Consider the following 22,802-nt stretch of genomic DNA (forward strand, 5'->3'; position numbering starts at 1 on the left):
AAAAAAATGTTCTTTTTTTCCACTCCTCCTGTCCCTTAGTCACTTTCCGGAGTTGGAAACAGAGCGTTCATCAGAAGACTTCAGGTAAATATGCTCTAAGATGTTTGTGTTATGTATAGTAGAGTGGAGACTATCTGTATAAGCAGACTGTTTTCAAATTTGGATCTGAAACAAGCCCAAGGGAGTAATGTTATCTGAGTATGCGCTCCTGCTGGAAGAGCATTTATTCAGAGCTGGTGGGTGGTGATGCAACTTCTTTTACCCAGAGGGAAGACAGGAGAGACAACGGGTGGAAGATAGGCTGTGGCTAGGCTAGCCTGGATGCATGCCAATGCTTCTTTTGTAATTGCAGACAACCAAGCTACAAGCTGAAATGTTCTATGCAGTAAATTTGCTTCCCTAGCTAGAAATTGAATGTTACCCTTTGCAATCACTGCGTTCAAGCCTGACAAGAAAAGGAAAGCATTCTTGTTAAAATGCTGTGCTTTCATACATGAAAACTGGAGAAGAGCTGGATATGGAGAACCACTTTTTATTCAGAGACTTAGTGAATAGAGGGATGAAGTCTGACCTGTTCTACAGAATGGAGTGAAAACCTCAAAGGAAGTGTTATGGGGGAGATATCACTGCAGCATATTCCTATTGACAGGAAGGGGGAGGGGAAGAGCCAGAAGAGGGCTAAAGTGGTTTTGAATAGCCAATATAGGTAAGAAACGAGTTCTCATCCAAGAAACAGGCACTGAATACTGTTGGGAAGCTACTACCTGCTGAAATAAGTTAAGCTGCTTTATGCCTGTTAATATTCGTGGTCACCTTTTAGGAAGAAGTATTTCCATATAACATTGTTACTTCCACTGAGATGGAATTTCAGTAGTTGCCTAGTCTTTCATGTTGCTGCTTCTGCCGCTGTCATTTTTTCCTTTTCTTGCGTCCTTTTGAGTCAGTTTTGTGGAAGAGTTCGTCTAGGTTACTGCCTCGAAAGTAGTATTATTCCTCCAGGGTTCAGTTTAGAACAGAAGCTGCCCAGAGACTGGGGAGCATAGGGATTTTGATCTTTGACCAAGTCGCTTTGAAATGAATGCATTTCAAGTACACTTTCATGTAGCTTCTATTACATCTCTCCTAGGAGGTGGGTGGATACTTGAAGCTTCTCAGCTACACCTTCAAACATAATCACTTTGGGTTTCTTGTTAGTGTTCTGAAAAACTTGATGCACAAAATGCTGAGAATGAGCAGCAGTTGTATGATTTAATCACAATGTTTACAAGGACAATGTAGTTTTAATAACTTTTTCTATTTCTCAACAAGATAAATGAACTAATGAGAACGGAAATGTTGCCATTGATGTTTGAAAAAGCTTTTCTTGCTCTGCAGCCAGCTACCTCCTTCCACCAGTGAGTCATGTGAATTTGATGACCCAAGACTGCTGCAAAACATAGAAAATGACCATGTAAGTCTACTTTTAGAATATTACATGCTTCTTAGGCATCCTGTTGTAGGCCTGTCTGGAGTAGAATGGTAAACAAATCTACTGGTGTTATCAAATCTATTCTAGTAGCAAATTATACAACAGATGCAAGCACTGAGGGGAAAAGGAAGTGAAATAGTCCCCTTCATGCCATGTTCCTGCCTTCTTGTCTCACTATTGATTTGAAGAAACAATGGCATAGGCAAGGGTACCCAGCTACTATGAAACAGCTTTATATGCCCAAGTGAAAGATGGCATCTTGTAGCAATTGAGGTAGAAATTCTAATCCATTAAAAGCTGCCCAGTTTAGTGCAGACTCTTTAAAGAGTAGTCTAACATCTGTATTGTTAAAATACTGTTTTTAACAGTAATCCAGAACATTGCAAGGTGCTTCCTGTGTCCTGCTTTAAATACTGTAAACTGTTCTTTACACAGTAATTTCCACTATATCTTAATTGCAAGCCTAAGCTTGGACTGAGACTTTAGTGACTGGTAATTTTAGGTCCTTAACTGGCTGTGTTCTGAAGGGACCTAGTCTGTGGGAATGTCAGTTCAGTGATTATTCAGAAGCTGTGCACCTATGAAGCTTATGAGTAGACATTTGTGAATTCAAGTCACTTGTGAAAATATCCTTTTCCATATTGCAAAAGCTGTCCACAGTAAAGGGTCTGGGTGTTGGTGGGTACAAAGTGAAATGAAAAACTCGGCTAGTTGCTCTCCTTAGTGTAATTTCTGAAACAAGTTTAGTACTTGCGTCTAATAAAAATAAAATTGCAACATGCAATTGGTACACAGCAAAGCTTTCCTTTCTGTTTTGCACTTTACAACACTTTGGAACTTGAAATGCAACAGAGTGCAAATGCCTGAAGGAACATGTAGTTATAATACATGACACTATATTGCATAAGGTGGTGGACTGTGGAGATGGCTTCTTCACCTCAGTCTTCAGGAAGAGGACCTTCTCAGCAGGAAATACTAGTTTTCTGTGTGATTCTTTTAATCATCAGCATCAGAAAGAGTTCCCATTGCAGATCATTTGCCATCAAGATCTGGGTTGCCTCCTGTTCCAAAATATTCCTGTATTAGGAATATCTACAGTCATGGTGTACAGGGGTTACTTACTCAGGTGCTTATCCTAAACTAGAGGCTACTGCTTTAAGTGCAGGCTGCAAGTCTACTTGAGCTCTTATTTGCTGTTGCTTTAGAGGTCTATACAAAAAAAAAGTTGTTTAGGACATTTTAAGACTCTTCAGAAAAGACAGATGTTGGATGGGGTATGAGATGGAGTTTCTGTTTTACCCTTCAGATGGCTCTTTAATGTTGGGGTATCTTTTATTGTCTGATCCTCTCTGTGTAGGCTTCTGCCTTGGGAGATGGATAGAAAATGTGTTGTTGTGGCAGGCAAATAGAGGATTTAGCTAATTTCTACCTGAGCCATATTTAGAGTAAGTGATCCCTAACCTAGGGAAGTTTTCTTTTTACAGGCTCAGTCCTTATGTACATAAGCTTCCTTCATCTTTCAGAACACTTTTCAGATAAACACTGCTGTCACTGCACAGCAGACTTTCAGAGGTTAGCCTCACTGTGTGAACTGAGTCATCAGATAAGCAGCAGGGAAACTCCTGGATGATGAGACTTCAGATGTGCCTTCCATGGGCCAAAGACATCTTCTGGAGCCCGACTGTCCTGGAAGATGGATGCAATCCAGCAACAAGTGATGATTTAGCACAAGACATGCAGAATGCTATGACTACATATAACAGTAGGTAGTTTGGTTAAATAGGTCCGCACTTCCTGAATAATGAGAAGTGAGGACTGGATTACAAAAGAGTGGGAGACGAAGGGATCACTTGTTTCTAGCCCATTAGCGGTGTGCACTGTGTCAGCTGTTAAGGTGCATAAATTACTTGCTTCTACTTAAATCTCTTTAGTGTTATAGTTTTCATCACCAGCTGGTATCTGCAAATGCAATTTGCAGGTGTCTTACAAACCACATTCATTTAGGAAAATGAAGTGATGAAACTGAAGTCTAATAGCACAAGCTGCCTTGTGTGTTCTTAGCTGGGCAATAAATTCCTTTTAAATTTACCCCTTTTATCTCATTGACAGCTCCAGCTGAAACTTTCAGACACTACATAAATGTAAGCTATTTACAAGTATGATCTCTGGTCTTGAATTATTTAATTCAGTCACAAGTGTTAGTTTAAAGTTGTTGCAGTGCCAAGTAATTTTCTTTTCAGGTTGAAAAAATATACTGTGCTTCTCCTCATGGGACTATCTTCCATCTGCTAAGAAGATCTTTAGCATTCCATATCACCTCTGAATTTTGTAGCTTTTCATTTTCGGGGCCACTGATTGTAAGGATTGACAGATGGCCAAGTCTAGTCTTGACTTATGGTCAAAGAATTATTGCCTGTATAAAGCATTCCAAGGAAAAATAATTTATCTTGAAAATGTGTGGTGGTTTCTTCTGACTTCTCTGGGAGTTTAATATGGAAGATGGAGCCTTGGTTTGCCTGACCATCCTTGTTTCTTAGTAGCCACTTCTACTGGGTGAATCCTGCAGATGAGCCATGGAAATAAAGCAAGCTTTTTTCCAAAGGGAAAATGCCTTAAACTATTATTAGAATGAGAAAAGATCAGCTGTTTCCTAAGACTTAAAAGAATGTTTGAACATGCTAAATGTTCAAGATTTTTGGTGGCATGTAGCTTTTACTTGAAATTGGTTCGAGTGTTTTAGCCTGTTCTCTGTTGTGAAACAAATGCTAGTATATGCTGAGAAAATAAACTGTGTAGAAACATCCTTGAATTTATTAGAGAAACCCTTGGATGTTTTTGTACTAGAATCTTGCAGATGAGTATCCAGCCTTGTTTTATACCATTGGTATTTCCTCCATCTGATCTTGTTATTGATACTACAATACATGGTTTTGGCCACATCACAAGATGTGTGTGTTTATCTAATTTTGCAACAAAACTTTGTAGTGGCTGTGTTAAGACAGAGTATGTATAAAATATAACAATGAAAAGTTCGAGAACTAGGTGGTATTTACTTAGATCAAAATTATGAAAGTTTGCAAGTTCAACTACAAAGAATGACTTAGTGTTAAATTTACAGAAAGCCCTTTAAGTTCATATCTGACTCACAGTCACTGTGCAAACAGCTGCTGTGACTTAAGATTTTGATGCCACTATCTGTGGTTGTTATGGATATAGCAGGTGGTGAAGGGGAATGTGTTCACCTTAACTGTTACAGCCAAATGCGTAAAAGTTGTCTGAACAGTGGATGAAGCTAGTGTGCCAGGTTGTATGTGAGCTGGGCAGGTGGGTACCATTCCTGAAAGGCAAAAGTGTGTGTGGGGCGGCTGGGGAGGCGAGGGGTGAAGAGGAGAGAAGACTGGGATGGGGACCTCCCTCATGTCACCATAGCTACAACTACCAGAATTACTTGATCAGAGCCTTGTAACCAAGTGCCAGGAAGTCTTTGATGGGTTGTAGACTTGGTGTCTCTTTAAGCACTACAGAATGGCTAGTAAATATGCAGTCTGTGTGGGCAACATTTTATGTTGTGTGTTCTCATGGTGCTGAACATAAAAGGAGCATTGACCAAACTTCTACTTGGTTGGGTGATGTATTTTTGTAAGAGCAGATGATGTTGCTTTCTGTTGGTTATTCAGCTGCTGTCTGCTTTGGAAATTCTTTGCTCAGGATGTAATTGCAATGAGTTTAATTCTGATGCGGTTATTTTCCATCAATTGAAAGCTGTTATAGAACCTACCAAAACAGTATTTCCTGTTGCTCAATCATCAGCACCTTATGACAGACATCTTGGCCTATATGAAGCTTGGAGCACTACAAAACTAACTTTTGTATTTGGAGTGGGGAAAGGAGAATTTGGCTTGTCAGGTCTTTATCACTTAAATGAAGTCTTTAGCTTTAGCATTTTAGTTCATTAGTGCTGGTCCTCAGTTCTACTCTACTGATGTTCTGGTGCAAAATGAAACAATTACTAGAGGCAGGAAATGGCGTGTTTTCATATCCGCAGCAACTGAGAGCTCCCTCCAGACCCTCATGGACTGCATGTAATACTAAAACTGACTTGCTTGATATCCTGTCTAGCCAACAGCTGCGCACATACAGGAATTCCTCACCCTGCTGGCAGTGTGTCATACTGTTGTTCCTGAGAGACAAGGAAATAAAATAATCTACCAGGCCTCCTCTCCAGGTTGGTTTTTTCCTTCTTTTCTAGGAGGGAAGGAGTAAGGGAGCAGAAATAGATGAAAAAACTCCTGGAAAGTTTGTTAGTTTTAAAGTAAAACATCCTTTGATTTAATTGCTACCAGTAGATCTGGCATCTTCTATTGTCAATGCATGTTGCTTTTGAATGTTTCTTGCAAAACTTGATACGCCTGATGTTTATGTAGCGCTTAGCTGGACTTGTGATCCCTTCTAGTCTCATGAGGTCTTCTACTCTTGCCTTTTACTGCAGGGGTGGCAGGCAAAATTAGGGCTTCCTGTGCCTTATCTTCCCCCATGTAAAGCTGATCTATGGAATTACTGATTTGTCATTGCATATACAGTTATTGGGTCTACTTGGTATGAGTGCAAATTCTTAGTGCTTTTGTCTCCTCTTGATCTAGCAGCCACATTGCCTTCTGCAGATATTAAGTGTCTATACAGGACACTGCTAGGAAACACCACAGAGGCACTGAAAGGGGCCAAAATGCAAAACAGTAGGGTGCTGCTCCTCGTCAAATTACCTCCACTAATGGGGTTGTTGCAGAGATGTATTTGGTGGTGAAGCATCATTTCCTATTTATGTCCTAATGGAGTGCTAAGGAGTGGGATGAAGAGCCCATGTGTGACAGCTCTGCTTGCCGTACTGATGCAGAGAAACCAGTGTTGCTGGAACTGGGCACTGAATTTGCTTGTCTGGTGCCTGGGCTTGCTGCTGCTTGCTCCTTAAGCAGGCTGTGTAGTTGGCTACTAGAGGTGCTGCCTCTGGTTTGAGCTCAGTCATTTGAGCTTCTAATGACAGTACCTAGCTCAATTTCTTTGAGAAGAACTTGTTACAACAGAAACGGGACTAAATGTATGTTGCAGGAATAGAGTAAGATAGTTTAGATCTTAGTTGCTTTCAGGATTGGTTTTCTTTCTTTTCCTTCTATAAAGAAGAAATAAATACGGCTCTTCCGCAACACTAGAGCTTAATTTTTGGTAGTTACAAGACGTTTCATACAAATTGGGTGTGAAGTGCATATAGTTGATCTTACATGGCCTTTATAGGAGTGAAAATGTAAATGCTCTTGTGGAAGTGGGCTACTTTAGTAGTCCGCTATCTGCTACAGATATGGAAGTTCAATTACATGGGGAAGTGGGCTTCTGTGCTTTGACCACTTGGCATGTGCTTGGTACAGGCTTTGCCTGCTTCTTCTTCTACATACCAGATTAAATTCAACTTTTTTTTTTTTTCTTTTTTTTAATTGGCAGATGAAGGAGCTTTGGTGAAAGGAGCAAAAAGGCTTGGATATGTCTTCACAGGAAGGACTCCACATTCAGTTATTATTGATGCGGTAAGTAGTAGGTGTACATAGCGCAGTGGCTGCCAACCTCATGCAGAGCATAAATGTGTACTGTATGGTTCTCCTGACTTCCTCATTATAGGGCCTTTAGGAGACTACATGCAGAAGACTGTTGCAGATTGGGAAGAGCTGACTCAGTATTTTAGACACAAATTCCTCCTCTGTCCTTCTATGTAGAATGGACTGTAAGAATTTGCAAGCCTAAAAGGGAAATATTGTGCCTGAAGACTTCCTCGCCACTTCTTGTCTAGGAAGCACAGATGAGCAACTTTCCTTGGAAGGAAATGCATGGGTCTGGGAGGAGGGTTTTCTGTGGCTCTGTATTTAGCAGTTATTGCTATAAATGTTTGAATTCTTGCAATTGAATGATGGAGTTTTTTTTTTTCCTTCCCCCCCCTCCCTTGCCTCAGTGAAATCTTCTGTATAAGATAGATCTACTTAACAAGCTTTGTACATGTGTGAATGGGTATAGTTAATGAAGGTTGACACTTTTGGGCAGTCTCAAACTCACAGAGCTACATTCTGACCTAATTTGCAGCCTTAGTTTCTATCTCAGCTGCAACCATCTTTCTCTGGAATTCATAATCTCGTGCTTGTTAATAATAATGCATGCATTATTTTTGTCCTTCCTCTAGAGTGTGTTCATTTACAAATCCTCAAAAATAACCAGTCTGGTATATTTCCAAACTAAGTGCTTAAAATATCTACCTTTTTCAGGGCTCATCACAAGCTTTTCAGGACTTCTTGAAAGGCTGCTGCTTTAGTTTAAGAGGAGCTTAGGATGAGCATGTCATACAGACCTCTGCAGGGTCTTCTCACCTTCTCTACAGAAAGATTGGCCATACCTAGTCTTACACTCCTCAGTGGGATGCCAAAGTTCACAGCCTGATCAGTCTATAGGCAGTGGTGAAAGATGTCACTCCCAGAGGTTCCTGTCTCTTCTCACTTCCTACGGGTAGTGGCAGTTCTTGAATGCCTCAACTGGAGATGACTTTTGGTCTCAGGGATATTGCTGAATTGGTCTGTGCCTTAGAGATAACTGTGTACTGTTAGCTCAATGAGATTTCAATAGAGCCCTTCCTGTGGCCATGTGCTACAGATGCCACAGCACTTCTGAGACTCCAGTAAATTTCACTGCTCTCAGCATCTGTTGTGCAGCAAGAATGTCAAAGATTAGGGATTTTTAAGTCCTTTTCCTTACTCAGATTCGCCATGTTCAACCCCGGCACAGGTTGTCCTTGTCTTAAACATGCAACTGGAAAAAGAGTTGCCTGTAATAGTAGGAATTATTCTATTTAACCATTTTCACTAAAAGAAAGGATTCTTTACTTACAAATTAAAATAAAAGAAATATTAAGGTAGTTCAGGAAAAGTGGCTGTTATAATGTCAAATCTGGACAGCCTGTTTATCTTATCTTGAAATGAAGCTGACAGTCTATAATGCCTTTTTAGAAGAGATAGCCTTTAAAGAGCAGCTTAATGTTCAGAGCATGCTTCTTCTTGAGCAAAAGTTAATTTTCTTGAAATGGTGACTGTAGGTCTATAAGAGTAAATAAATAGAAGGGACCACCATCTTAGACATTCAAACAATTGGAGTAATTCTATTAAATAGGGCTTTACAACACTTTTACCAGGAGAGGGAGCTATTACCACATTTTACTATTTATTCTATGATTTGGAAATGATGTTTTAACCAACTTGCATGTTTACACATATAAGACTATCACACAATGTATACTTAAATACATACTTAAAATAGTATGTGTTTTCTTTCACAGCTGGGAAAAGAAGAAACCTTTGAAATTCTTAATGTGCTGGAGTTTTCCAGGTAAATTCTCTCTGTATACTCAATGCAGGATAGTAGAACTGTTTCACAAACTGTTTCACAAATACATGTTAGGAATAAAAAGATTCGGCGGATGCAGTAGAAAAGCTGGACTTCAGTTTTATCCTGCCTCTGCTATGGCCCCAATGTAAAGTTAATACAGAACCTATCACAAATTGGTGTCAGTTTGCTGTTAAGAGTATGAGCATGGAGATCTCCCTGGCCACTCCAGCTCTGTAGGTTTGATATGAACTTGCTGCCTGGGAAGCATCATTCTGTGCCTCACCTGCTTGCTGAGGTACCAGTAGAGAAAGTGTCAATTGTCTACTTCAAGACTATGCTTGGAGTTTGTGTTTTTTATAGCACTATTGTAACTTACTCTTGGGTAGGTGGGGTCTCCTAGTGGAGGGTTTTTTGGTGCCCTGTTGTAAGAAGCACCCCAGCTTTCTAAATATTTGGAAGGAGTCAGGCTGCTTAGGACAGGCACCGCTTGAGTAGCGAGAAGCTTCATGAAGCAGATTGGGTCCCTAAATCTCTGGCAATTGTGGTAATTTCTTTCTCAGTGAATATAGCTTTGCCGGCTTGGATGGTGCTAGTCAGCAGGCTTTTCTACTGTAGTTTTTCTTGTTTTTGAGTTTTCTGCTGTAGCTATGGCTTAGACTTCAATTTTTTTTTACTCTTTACCCTCTTGCAGCTGGCTGGTTCTGCTAAAGGAGTATGCTAAGTGAGGCTAAAGAGAAGAGATTTGAGTAAATCATTTTTTTCTTCTCTGCCTTGTTTTGAAGATTTTTTTTTTCTCACTCGTTTTATTCTGACATTTGCCTATTTACCCAGCTTCTGAAACTCCCTGAAAGGGTGGTAGAAGAATGCTTTGGGGGCTCTGACAAACCCAGTTGCTGCTGCCTTACACAGCCAGGAGGATCTATAGTTTACATGAGGCATTCTTCAAAACACTATCGTAGTTCTTCCCATTTATAGCAACCTTCCTACTTGGCCAGTGAAGAACCTTCTGTAATCGGATTTCAAAAGCACGTGGAAGTTTCCCAGGGTCACTAGCTTGCTCTAGAAATTCTGGGCATAGTTAATTGTTACCCTTTAGACCTACTTCATAAAGTACAGCAGGAAAGTTGCATTTTGTCTGATCAGATATGTTAAGGGCTTATTTTCTTATGAATGGTTTTTCAGCCCTGAAAAAGGATTAGATATCCCAGAGTAACTTTTGATCTACACTCTGATCTGTCTGTATTTATTTGTAAGCAGATAATGAGGAAGGAGGATACTTTTGCTCCCATTTTTCTATCTGTTTCTGACTCCTCCTTTCATTGAGGAAAGGAATTACATTTACAGATAGCTTCTTTTTTGGATATAAAGCCACAGACCCTTCTGTACTCTTGATGGGAGCTGATTTGGTTGCCTCTTACAAATTGCAATCCCCTCTTTCTGTAGCTCTTGAAGAGGTTGCAAAGCAAAATGCCAAAATTAATCTGTTTTTAAAAAATATCCTTAGTTATCTTCCACTGATAAATACCTGAATATTTTATTCTGTATGTTTTTAAATACCCCCAGCTAAATACATCCCAAACTTGACTGTCCTGATAAGCATCTCTGCTCAGAGGAGTCTGACTTTCTGTTATTCTGTGTCATCTCAGCTATATGTCGGATTAGACCAATGTAAAGAACCTGTAGGGAAGCTGAGAGCTGTTCTGTATCATATATACAAAAAAGGCAGAGTTCAAGTTGCGCGAGCAAATGATCACTGCCATTTAGGTGGGTGGTCTTTACATCCATGTTCTTGTATCATAAAGAAAACGAAGCCTAGAAATAGACTAGCATACTATAAAAACCTGACAATCTTTCAGCCGTCAGACTTCTAGAAGGAAGAGGAGAGTTGTCTACTTAGGTAGATGGTATGAGAAGAAAGAACTGATCAGGTTCATGTTGAGGGAAGCACTCTAAGTGCATCTGATAAAATGTAGCCTGGATTTATGGTCCATTCCTTTAATGCTCGAATAACCTATGTTGGCTTGTACCACAATTTATCCTAGAGCAGGAGAGTTTGTTTGCTTTTTTTGTTTGTTTTTCCCTAGAGTTTAAATAAATAGTATCCTCTTCAGAACTGTCACTTGGTGTTTACATTGGCATCTCTTCATGGGAGTTTTGCTTAGGTGTCCTAGTACTAGGCTTTTCCTTCTCGAGACTATATACTCAGCAATTCATGACTCATCTTTGTGACATGTATTTCTGCATGCTCTCAATTCCTTCAAATTAGAAAGTCAAATAATTATACCTGTGTCCATGGATGGCTATTTCAGAGTCTATTAAGCCTATACCTAATACACATTCAGCTGTAATACTTCCTGTTCTAGCCTAAAGTTCCCCAAATAGTTTCCTTTGTATAAGGAAAAGCTGAGAGTAAACAAGACTCCTCTTCTTTGCTTTCAAAGGTATGTTTGAGCAATCTTGTTTTTACCTACATTTTTATACATATTTTGCTCAAGTTCACGGGCAGGGTTCATGTAGACTTGCACCCAGATCAGACTGGGTTGACTTCTTCCATGAACATAGGAACCATAGGGCTGAAGAGGGAAACAGGCAATTTAATGTTTCTTTGCTGTCTAGGATTGCTGGGTCTCAAGTTACTACTGTTCCATCTCACCTGATCTCAGATGTGCTGAGTACATCAGAGAAAATTCATTGGCTAGAACAGGACTTACTCTTGATCAATACAACTAATGAGAAAACTAAATATTTCTCTTTCTACAGTAACAGAAAGAGAATGTCAGTAATTGTCCGAACTCCAGCAGGACAACTACGTCTCTACTGCAAAGGGGCTGTAAGTAATTAAACTACTTCAATGGAGAACTTACAATACCAGTTATTGTTTCAATAGCCATGGCTTTAAAATGCTGATATTTCATGTATCATACATAATACCTATTGGCTTTCTGTTTAGGACCAAATGATTTAGGAGACCCATAATTCCTCCTTTGATTTTTTGCAGGCAGGACTGCTTGGCTTTTTACCACCCAATTGAAATAAAAATACTGAAACTAATGTGCATAGTGCCCTTTATTTCAGCAAAAGTGGGATTTCACCCAGCTGTGCATCAGCAGCTCAGAAGCTATACTAAGTGCTCTTGTCTGAACCTATAATGCTAAAATCTGTTCTCAAGTGTTTGGCTTTCGGTTTGGCTCTCATCTCTGCACCTGCTGTTATTTGTCATCATGACTTGTGCCATGTTGTGCTTCTGTCTTTGCTGACAAGAGCAATAACTTACAGAAATATGAAGGCTGTAAAACTCACATTGGCCACAGCCAGAGAGTGGTTCTAATTTCAATGGAAAATTATGGAGATTGCTTTTTGCAACAGAGGAAACTGTTTCTGACTTCTGTAGGGATCTGGTTTACTCGACTTGGTCCTGACAGATAGGCCTGGGTGCACTGCTCTGTTACTTTAATTTAACTCCACTGATTTAGTAAAGATGTTCCAACTTCGTGTTGGTGCAGTGGAAGTGAATTAGGTCCATTGTCACTATGCAGCACTGCCAAATATCGGCACAGTAGGACCTCACAACTGCCAGTGTGTGGTCTTCGGTCACTGCTCATACTGTGCTTGAGTTTACAGTTTTTTGGAGTGCTCCACTGGAAGCAAGGAAAACCAGGAGATGTTATGGTCAAAAACTTCATGCTCTCTTCAGTATGAGCAGGATCAGACCTCTAACAGAGGTGTTGTCGTTTATGTTCTGCTACATCTGACATTCACCTCAACTATTAAGTAAATTGCGTGCTCTACGTGAACCCTTGCACCTTTTGACAATTGCCTCCCATCCTACCACTTTCATTATAAATCAGTTGTGTGGTGTGTCTACTCTATTCAGTGACAGAGGTAGGCCTGTGTACTTGGTTTGCTTAATAGCACATATTCAAGGAAAAGTGGGGTTTTTTACTTTTCATATATGTAGCAACTTCTGGTAGCTACAGAATAAAATCCAGGGGCTCTAGATGTATAGGTGATGCTGCTGCGTTTTCAGTACTACTGTTATCCATGCTGTTATATATTTCAATTGCACTTTTATTTAGTGATAGATAAACAGTTGCTGGCAGGAGGAAGCTTATTTCCCACAAAATTCGGTAGCATAACCTGTTTAATATTTCCTCCTATTTCTTAATATCAGTAGGAGACTTATGTAGAAAGGATTGCAAGAAGCAACCCTTCTGTATGGAACTACAAGTACTGAATAAGATCAGATGCTTTTATTCTATGAAAATAAATATATTCAGTTTAGTAATTAAAAAGGAGCATCTCATACTGTTTGATAATGGGACTCCTTTATGGAATGCAGGGAGGAGGGAAGAGTGCTTCTCTTTCCTGATATTTGATTTCTCTGCCATTGTGCACAACCCAGATGATGTACTCAGATGTGTGTGCCTAAAACCAAATGCATTATTTGTAAATTTAGTTTTGGGTTATGATGTTAGCCTGTCCACTCAGGTTATGTGACTTGAGCTTGTAGATGCACAAATGGAAACTTCATATGTAGACTTACTCTGTAATGAATTTGTAATGAATTTGATTTTAATAGGATAATGTAATTTTTGAGAGGCTATCAAAAGATTCCCAGTATATGGAGCAAACACTGTGCCATCTTGAATACTTCGCCACAGAAGGTAAGAGAAACAGCATATGGTAAGAGTTGAATTATCAAATTATTTGCACTATTTTCTGCATTGTTGAAGCTTTGCAGTGCCAAATAAGATAGCTCTGAAGATTATTCTAGAAGTGGTATGATCAGAAAATAAGCAGCTCTGAGATAAATTCAGGCCTGAGGAAATGAATGGCCTATTTCTGCTTCTCTTTGAATTTCAGTAGGGCAATGGAATTTGGAAGAAGCAGGATGGAGCTGTGTATATGGCTGATGGAGGGAAGGAGCCTGTCTGCCTGAATACTTCTGTTTCATTGGAGCTGTTAGTATTTTTAAATCTGTAAAAGTCAGATGACTCAAAGGTCCTGGCTATATGAAGCAGAGTGATAACCTGAACATGCTGAGAAACATGAGAGATGCAGACTTCAAATATTATCTAAAAGGATCCCTTATTTAAGTCCTATAGCTGATGCAACATCTACATTTACAGGAACTGCTTGGCTTTGTTCCCTCTTCCATGTAGCATAAAACAATGGCATTATAGTAAACCCACAAATTTTCATGTTTTTTTTTTCCTAAACCTGAAACTTCTATTCAGATTTTTTTTAAAAGGGGGGGGGGAAGTGTTGCCAATTCCCACATTTCTAGTAATTAAATCTTTTTATTTTTTATGGTGCACACAATCCTTTCTGGTTTACTCCTGCCAGAAGAAAAGTCATTACTTCTGTATGTTAATTTTTGTCAGTGGTCTAATAAAATATTTTTATACTTCATTGGACCTGTTCTCTGTCCTTTTGTGCATATTTAACTCCCATTATTAATGGGAGCTATGTGCACGTGCTGAAGGAGAAAAGTCTTTTGAAAAGGAAATATTGGGCTGAGTAGTGTATTTTGCTCAGTGATGAATGTCTCCAATCATAATATGTAGCCAGTTTGTTTAATTTGATCTTTTATAATAAAAAAGGCCAAACCTGCTTTCAAACTTTAATGAAAAAGGTTAAAGGTGACAGTCTTGTTGCTTCAATATGGCTAGATTGCAACATTAAAGGTGAGAAAAGTTTGTAACCATTAGATTCTCTCGATTTGCACCAGCATTAGTGATCTAAATCACTCTTGCTTTGAATGTATGAAAACCCAAATGATTTTCAAATGTACAGAGGTTGCTTGGAATCCAGAGGTTAATGTTATTTGTGCATTAAAAGCTTCTGTTCTCTACAGTGAGAGGACTGAGAACTTGGCATTCTTTAGGACTTTAATGACGTGCTGAAACTTGGTGTAATTTTACTGTGTATAACAGCTATGTTCTGTTTTGTAGGTCTGAGGACTTTGTGCATTGCTTATGCGGATCTGTCAGAAAATGCTTACAGAGAGTGGCTGAATGTCTACAATGAAGCCAGTACAATTTTGAAAGATAGAACGCAGAAGCTGGAGGAATGCTATGAGATCATTGAAAAGGTAAGATGCACACACGTCCGAGGGCCAGATGCTGACTCACTTCCACGTGTCGTCCCGTACAATTCAGGCAGTTTGCAGTACAGCAAAGTGTTCATTTCATTGGGCAGAGAGGGGAGCAGGGGTAAAGGCATTTCTACACAGGAACACGTTCAGTGCATAGGCTTCTGAGGTGTTTACTTTTGAAATCTTTGAGACAAACCTCTTTAAAACTGTCATTACTGCTTACCATCTGTTTTTCTGGGTTTTTTATCTTGTTGCCATGGATAAGCTAATATAACTTTGATAGAAGGTAACCTACATCATCAGTGCATTGTACCATGTTCTGATGGGGCTAATGTATGAAGAGAAAATGATTATATCTGTAGTGTCTAAACCAGTCTTTTTTTAAAAAAAAAAAAAGTCTGATTTTACTATGAAAAGGAATCATGTGCTCACTGAGGCCTGTAGTCAGATAGGCTGAAATAATGTTAAAAGCTGCTCTTTTCCTGCACATTGTTGAACTGATAATTGAACTGTCAATAAAATGACAGTAGGTATCAAAGAAAACACCAATTTGAAATTATAATTCCATACTGAATGTGATGTTGAAATTTCAACACCATAGGTTGCTATTTCTGTCATACTCGTGGGTCTTTATTACTCTCTGAAAAGCTGGCAGTTGCATGTCTGACATATGCTCATTTTCACTTTCTCTACTCTCTCCTCTTACTTCACTCTGGTTTTGTTTAGTGGCTTCTTTTAAACATTCTGTCAACTTTGAACAATTCCTGGAATTGCTATTATTAATTAATATTAACCTTCTGGAGCAGCCTTGGTTGGCTGTTTAAATTAGTTGTGGCAGGAGAGAGGAGGGGGCTGAGACTAGGGTGGGATCTAGCTTTCACAGAGGAATCAAAACATGCCAGAGTCTTCAAGCAATAGCTATAGATCAGGTCTTGCTTTTCAAACTAATGTCTAAAGTCTCATTTTGTGCTCACTATGAACGTGCTGGTCACTCAGTAGTCATTCTGTTGTCTAATCTTTGATTTTGGAGATTTGTTTAGTTTCTTTCCAATTTTTTTGCACTGTGCTTTCATATTCCTTTGTTTACATTGAGATGAAAAATGATCAGCTCAGTATAGGTTGGTTCTCCTAATTTTCCATTCTAATATCATCTTGAAAAATGGATTCCACAACCACTAGAAGTGAGGGCAATCATTTGGGGGTTGGATTACAATGTATACTTTTCTATTATCTATAAATTCTATTAGCATTGAGAATAACTTTTTATCAGGAGGTGATAAAAATAACTAAATAACTAAAATAACTAAAGCAAATGATTTACAGGAGTTTGTTCTATTACTTTTACCAGCTAAGTATTTCCTAACTTTTGTTAGGTTTTGTCAAAGCCTGTTATTGGTAAAGCTGTGTAGGCTGACATTAATTATAATGTCCTTTGTTTTTCACTTTTGTTTTGAGTAACTATTGTCCTTACAGAGACTAGAAACTGTTACTTTTTCTGTACAACAGCTGAAATGTTGCATATAGCTGAACTCAGATTGTATTGTTTTCTCTTAAACTGAATATCCTTCATTGCCTAAGGAATCATTAAAATACTTCTCAAGTTAGAATTGACTGACTAGGTTGTCTTTGGAGGAGGCTTGTTTCTTAGGTATTTTTGTCTGCCTGATTTTCTTTCCGGTAACATGGCCAAATCTCTTCAATCAGTTGCTTTAGTATTGCGTAAGAATATGTCTAACTCTGTAATATTAAGTAGTTGTACAAGATGTTCTTATTCTTTTCTGGCAGACATCTGTGTATAGACTAAAGATACTTGGACTGATTAATGTTCATACCACTTCTATTACATAGATGTTGTGATTATATCCATAAATAGTTGCAATAATTTCTGCTTTGAGTGATTGTATCCAGTGTGTGTATACATTTTATGGGATGGAAATTAGTTTAAATGATGTGATGCCAGGTGACTTTTGTTTTGTGAGCTTAAGAAATACATAAACTGTGACCACTCATCATGTTGCTATGGTGATTAGTGAATGCTCTAACATATATGTTCATCTGTAGGCTAGCTCTGGAGCTATATAACTTCAATTAATTGCTCTTGAAACACTGCCATCTTTCTGATCAGAAACACTTGGTTTCATTCTGTGAAATGTGAATTTTATGCACAGGAAGTGGAATAGCCACACCAAAAATTTACTCTACACTGCTTGTCAAAATGCTGTGTTAGCAATGAGGCACAATATGTTGCCTTTAATCCCCTTTTTGAGTTTGTTCCAAGCAGAGGTTTATCTACAAGGAAAACGATCTTTTTCTTCCCCTCCCCCCCCTTTTCTTCCAGGACTTGCTGCTTCTTGGAGCTACAGCCATTGAAGATCGCCTGCAAGCAGGTGTTCCAGAAACAATAGCAACACTAATGAAGGCAGAAATTAAGATATGGGTTCTGACCGGGGACAAACAGGAAACAGCTCTCAACATAGGTATCCATTTTTCTGATTACTTGGACTTTTCTAATATGTGGCAGATCACATATTAAATCTTTTGCTGTGAACAAAAACAGGCTTACTTTTTATAGAGTAGTTTCTTGGTAGCAAGCAAACAGGTACATGGTAGCCTTCAGTTTAGAGAACTGGAATTTTTGAAGGGAACCATTCACTCTGAATATCAGACTATTCTGCTAATTTTTAAGGAAAAATGAACACTACTAGTTTTTGGATTAAATACAAGTCTTGTAGGAAGTAGTAACTTTTGACATTCTGTTGGAAAACAAAGGGCTTCAACGCAGCTGTAATGTTTCAGTTCTACTGTGCATTATGTTTTAAAATTGTTTTTCAATTTTCCATATCCGTTACGTTCTTTCACTGACTGCCTATTCTAGATTTTAATGGAGTTTTGGATATAGTGGGATGTGTGATTAAACAGAGCATATAGCTTACAACTTGGAGGCCTTGTTTGTGAAAGTAGAGAGATGCGTGAATAACTGCTTTTATTGTCACCTTATATGACACATCTGTTAGTCAAGTATGTCATGTTTGTTGTCTTAGAATGTGGTGCTACTCTTCTTGAGTGTATAGATAAAGTTTAGTATGGGTTGTTTATGTCAAGGCACAGAGTGGCTATCCTTATGTCTCAAACTTGTTCATGCATCTTAGCTGACAAACTGCACTATTTGCAATGCAAAAAATAATCTTGCAATGATGTGAGCAAGAGGTACCTGCTTCTAGAGTTTTCTAAAGTCTAGAACACTGATTATCCCAGCTGCTTCAAATTCACCCATATAAAGTGCTATCCACAACTGCCTTCAGATTTGTGATTTAGTTCATTTAAATGCACATGTGTAGGATATGTGAATCCTTAATGATGAAGGCTGCCTTCTGTTGAAGCAGCTATTTCTTTAGCCTGCTTCAGTTAATGTTAACTTGAAGATTCTCTAACTACACGAACAACGATGACCAGTGAAGCCTTTTGTTTATCGTACCCCATGTAGATGGCTCTGGGTGTATTTCAGACCTCTTTTGGAAGAGCAGTGATGCTTTCAAAATTAAATTACATAATATTTAGCAAGACCTAAGGGTTTTTTTTTTTTTTTTTTTTTTTTTTTAGGCGGAGGGTGAGACAGATTAACCAAAGTGGAATTTCAGAATGTAGTCTGCGTGACTGGCTTGTAGTTGTTGTTCACTTATCAACATTGAAGTTTCATGTACCTGTGGATTTCAGATTTGGTACAAAAAAGATGAAACAATTTTCTGAACTGATGCAGTTGTAGGTGCAATAAGGTGGATATCTTAAGGTAGAAAATAAATTTAAATACTAATTGTATCTGGTTCGAATGGCATAAAAAATCTGCAGGGTTTTTTCCTTTAAAAGCAATAGTCAATCTTGGAGAGGACAGAAGCATTTTTTTACTAGTTTAAAAAAATGTAGCTATAGGTTTTTGTATAAATCTCTGAAATACATCAATATATTAACAAGATATTGACAACAAGTAGCCAGAACAATTGCCTTACTCTGAAAGCTGTAAAGGAAAGTCACTTTCTCCAACTTTTGACTCAAGCTATATTTCTTTTGGGTGTGATTAAGGATCTCCCTCAACTTCTGAATTACCATGTCCTTCAAATAGTATGAAACTCAGCAATAACACTTTGGAAACTCTTTAGCTTTATGTTCAAGCTGTCTTGTAAGTACAAACATTTAGCTCCTTTCCAGTTTTTGTATACAGCTTACTAAAACTGTAATAAACATTCAGTTTAAGACCCAATCCCCATAAACACTCATGCTTCAGATATAAATATGCTATCTGGGATTAGAAGCCTTTTTACTTTCTCATTGTGTATGGAGGTTATGCTTATTGACTCTTGCTTACAACATGAATGTGTGTATGCATCTGGGGCTATGTCAGCTCTTTGTGCTTGCCTTGAGGAGATGGTATATTTTGTTCTTCCAGCTTCTTGCTACGTTGGCCTTTAGAAATTACAGTGTATGTCTGTCTTTTGATTACATCTTTATGACTTCTCTGAAGTTTAACAGTTGACCTTGCTGTGTGGTGGTGGTTTTCCACTCAGACTGCCAACTGACGCATGGCTTGTGAGTGAGGAGGGTGCTCTTGATAGCCTTTAATACTGACTTACCATTTGAGCTCTCTACCTATAGAAAATGGGAGTTCAAGTTTCAGAAACACTTACAAATGTGACGTATGGTCTCTACTCATCTTCTAGTTGCTGAAATTGTCCTTAGGCAGACCCTACAAGCAATTCCGGAAGGTTTAACAGTGTTCTTGCATCTTGATCATTCTCTTAAAACAAATTGAAGACTGAGAGTCTCCTTTGCCTTTCAGTGAGGTTGTTGCTCTACTAAGTCTGATAGGTTTCTACTTACCACCATCTTTGTGCTTAGCAGAGTCCCAGGAAACCTGATGTATTTCTAGCCAATAACTTCTCTAGTAACAGTTTGTGTTCTGGGAATGGGAATCAAGTGTTTACTGATTTGTATCCCTTCAACAGAAAATCATCTCTTCAGTCCAACTCTTTAGAGTTGCATTGATAAGTGGGTAAAATTGCTTTCTGTCACACATACAACAGGAATTTCTGATGCTTGGAGCCTCTAGATATTCTGTCAGCTTCTACAGTGTCCATGCAAGCAGCACTGAATGTCTCTAACAGCAGCAGAGATCACAGCCTCTTCAAATGTCCCAAACGTCACACCAAATATGTAGGCCTGAAATAAATTAATATCCCAACAGTAGCTGGACCCCCAAGCTGTGTCAGTGACAAGCGGTTTCACAAAAACTAGCCCACTGTAGACAACAGCTTTCCTGTTTAGCCATTCACTTAATGGCAGCTCTAGTAATCAACTTTATAGATTACCCCTTTTGCTCTTCCTGCTCTTTCCTTCAGGGCCAAGCTTGCTCTGTGCTACTAGATTTGTTGATTATTACACTGGAGTTCTGGGTCTCCAACACTGTAACTAGAGCACAAAATTCTGTGGCTTGTTCTTGTTCTCTTCTGCTGCCTCTATCCTGAACCTTTTCAGGGACTCTGCTTGTGAGTCTTCTTAGCCAGATAATACTGAGTTTTGGAGATGCTCTGAAGAAGGTATTAAAGCTGCTCCCAGACACTGGTAAAAAACAGGTCCTAGGACTGATGTATTCCCCTCTCTTCCTCTCCTCCCTTATGACAAGATGATAACTAGCAGATAAAATGGGTAGTAGAGGTAGCAACCTAATTCTTTTGAAATGGGGAAGTATGGAAGCTGGAATACTGTCAGATCAGTCCTTCAAGAAAGGAGAAACTCTTGTGAACCCTCTGCCCCAAGAATATATTGCTGCTTCTGTGTTCAGACATGGGAGAGGGGTGATAAACCTTTCTTTTGACTTTTGAGAGGCATGGCTTGGCTGTGGCCAAGGCTGTGCTATTGTCGACTCCTCCTAAGGATATACTATGATGGTATGTGATTCTGCTATTTGAGTCCTTTTGGAGCCATCTCTTTGAGCCCCTAGTGACTGGCCAACCTTATGCTGATATCTAGCCAGCCAGAACTTTTGAGGTCAAGGTTCTCCTTGATACCTTCAGGATTAGCAGGACTATTTACATTGACAAATGTAGGCTCAAAATAGTTCTTAAACTGTTGATGGAGATGGTCCATCAACATGGCTTTGTTCTGAGGTGGTTAAAATACATGTCAGGGTTTGCAAGGATACTGCCCCTTGTTTATTGTTGGAGCCTAGTTTGAGATGGTAGGCTACTGGTGTCCTTGCCAGTATAATTTTTTATATCCTCTGAGCAACAGCAGAGGTAAGATATCAATACCTCAACATAGAAAGCTATTGCCAAGGTATTGAAGGTGTTTGTGCTAACTGCTGTATGCACTAGAGGGCATAAAATCTTTCTTCTTGGCAATCTGGTGCTTGGAGTTACAGTATCATGTGAAGATACTGAGTCAAGATAAGTACAAAAAGAGACATGATGGGTATTTGTACCTGAAGGTATTGATTATTCAAATCCATGTGTACAGCTTCTTTCTACTTTTTCTCTTCATCAGGCATTTTCTGGGATACTCCTCTTTTGAAGAGCCATCATTTTCAGTTGAGGAAATTGAAGTGGTGCCAGTGTGCTTGCCTGTATCCTTAGTGAGGGCTGAGCAGGGTCTATGTGCCCTCTGCAAACGTGGAGGATAAGCAGCTTGCCTCACATGAGGGCTTCTATATGCCAGTGATACGAATGTGCCTGTGGACTATGATCTTGAGCTCTGATACAAGTAATCCTTCTCCCAGGGTACCTGAAAAGAAATAAGTCCCAGAAGTACCTGATTCATCTGTTTCATGGACTCTTAGTCAAGCTTTTGTATATTGATGTCTAGGTCTTTAAGTGCAAATTGACATTTTATATCTGACTTTGAGCCAGCAGTTGATCTCATTCTAGTCAAAAGCATTGACAGAAAATATACACTGATCTTAGTCTGTATTTTCAATTGCTGTTAGCACTGCCAGAACTAACTAACTATTATAAGACCTTGTGTATAAAATATGACTACAAACTTCACTGGCAACTGTAAAGTTACAAGTTACTTTATTTTACACTAGTGCTAGATTTTAACATCTTAGTCCTAAAATTGTGCATGGTATATAAATATCCTATAAAATGGTAATAGGCTTGACTTTTACCCTCCTATTCTAAGCTCAATTTCATTCCTGTTTAATGTGATGGTAAAACACAAAATGACCTCAAGTTTCAGGATTGGATTCTTCTGACTCCACAATTTCCAAACACACCAAAGAGCTACTTAGCATTTTCCACAGAATGTTTTTATCCGGCTCCAGTTGTCAAGTGGCGTCTTGCTTGATTTGAAAGATGTAAAGTGAAACAGTGAGCAGCTGTTCCAATCAAATGCTACTAGAAAATCCTTTTGAATTAGTTATACCGAATTTGTAACAGCTTACTGCACAAAGCCGCTGCCATTCCCCAGGGAAAGGATAGTCCTGTCATGGAGGGAAATGATTAAGTTTGTAATATCTTCTCTTTCCCCCCAGTAAGAAGAAGAAAGTGATTCTTCAGTCTGGGACTAATTTTAAAAATGACAAACTTTGAATTGACTTTTTTTCTGGAGTGAATGTTTTGTCTGTATCTGAGGCTTCCTTACTTAATCTTGTACCATGTCACTTAAGACTTGTCCACTGGCAGAAATCAAGTCTGTAAAGCTTTCACGTTATAGGCTGCATTTCATTAGAATATGTTTCATCAACTTTCTCAGCGGGTGTGTATGGGCTGAACATCATTCTGTATCCTTCTCTAAAGTAGAAAGTAAACTGTAGCTCATTAATAAGATCAAAATGTT

General features: G+C 38.8%; 1 protein-coding gene across 1 annotated transcript in view; it reads left to right on the forward strand.

Annotated features, from left to right (window-relative positions):
- Positions 1 to 22,802, forward strand: part of ATP8A2 (ATPase phospholipid transporting 8A2) — a 297,173-nt gene that overhangs the window by 35,728 nt on the left and 238,643 nt on the right. Inside the window, exons 14-22 of the mRNA XM_062577183.1 lie at positions 40 to 84; positions 1,375 to 1,450; positions 5,588 to 5,693; positions 6,959 to 7,041; positions 8,829 to 8,878; positions 11,639 to 11,708; positions 13,458 to 13,542; positions 14,833 to 14,972; positions 17,314 to 17,452. Coding sequence (XP_062433167.1) covers positions 40 to 84; positions 1,375 to 1,450; positions 5,588 to 5,693; positions 6,959 to 7,041; positions 8,829 to 8,878; positions 11,639 to 11,708; positions 13,458 to 13,542; positions 14,833 to 14,972; positions 17,314 to 17,452 — 794 coding nt within the window. The remainder of the gene's footprint in view (positions 1 to 39; positions 85 to 1,374; positions 1,451 to 5,587; positions 5,694 to 6,958; positions 7,042 to 8,828; positions 8,879 to 11,638; positions 11,709 to 13,457; positions 13,543 to 14,832; positions 14,973 to 17,313; positions 17,453 to 22,802) is intronic.

This window comes from Rhea pennata, chromosome 1 (assembly GCF_028389875.1).
Source record: "Rhea pennata isolate bPtePen1 chromosome 1, bPtePen1.pri, whole genome shotgun sequence".
NCBI lineage: Eukaryota > Metazoa > Chordata > Aves > Rheiformes > Rheidae > Rhea > Rhea pennata.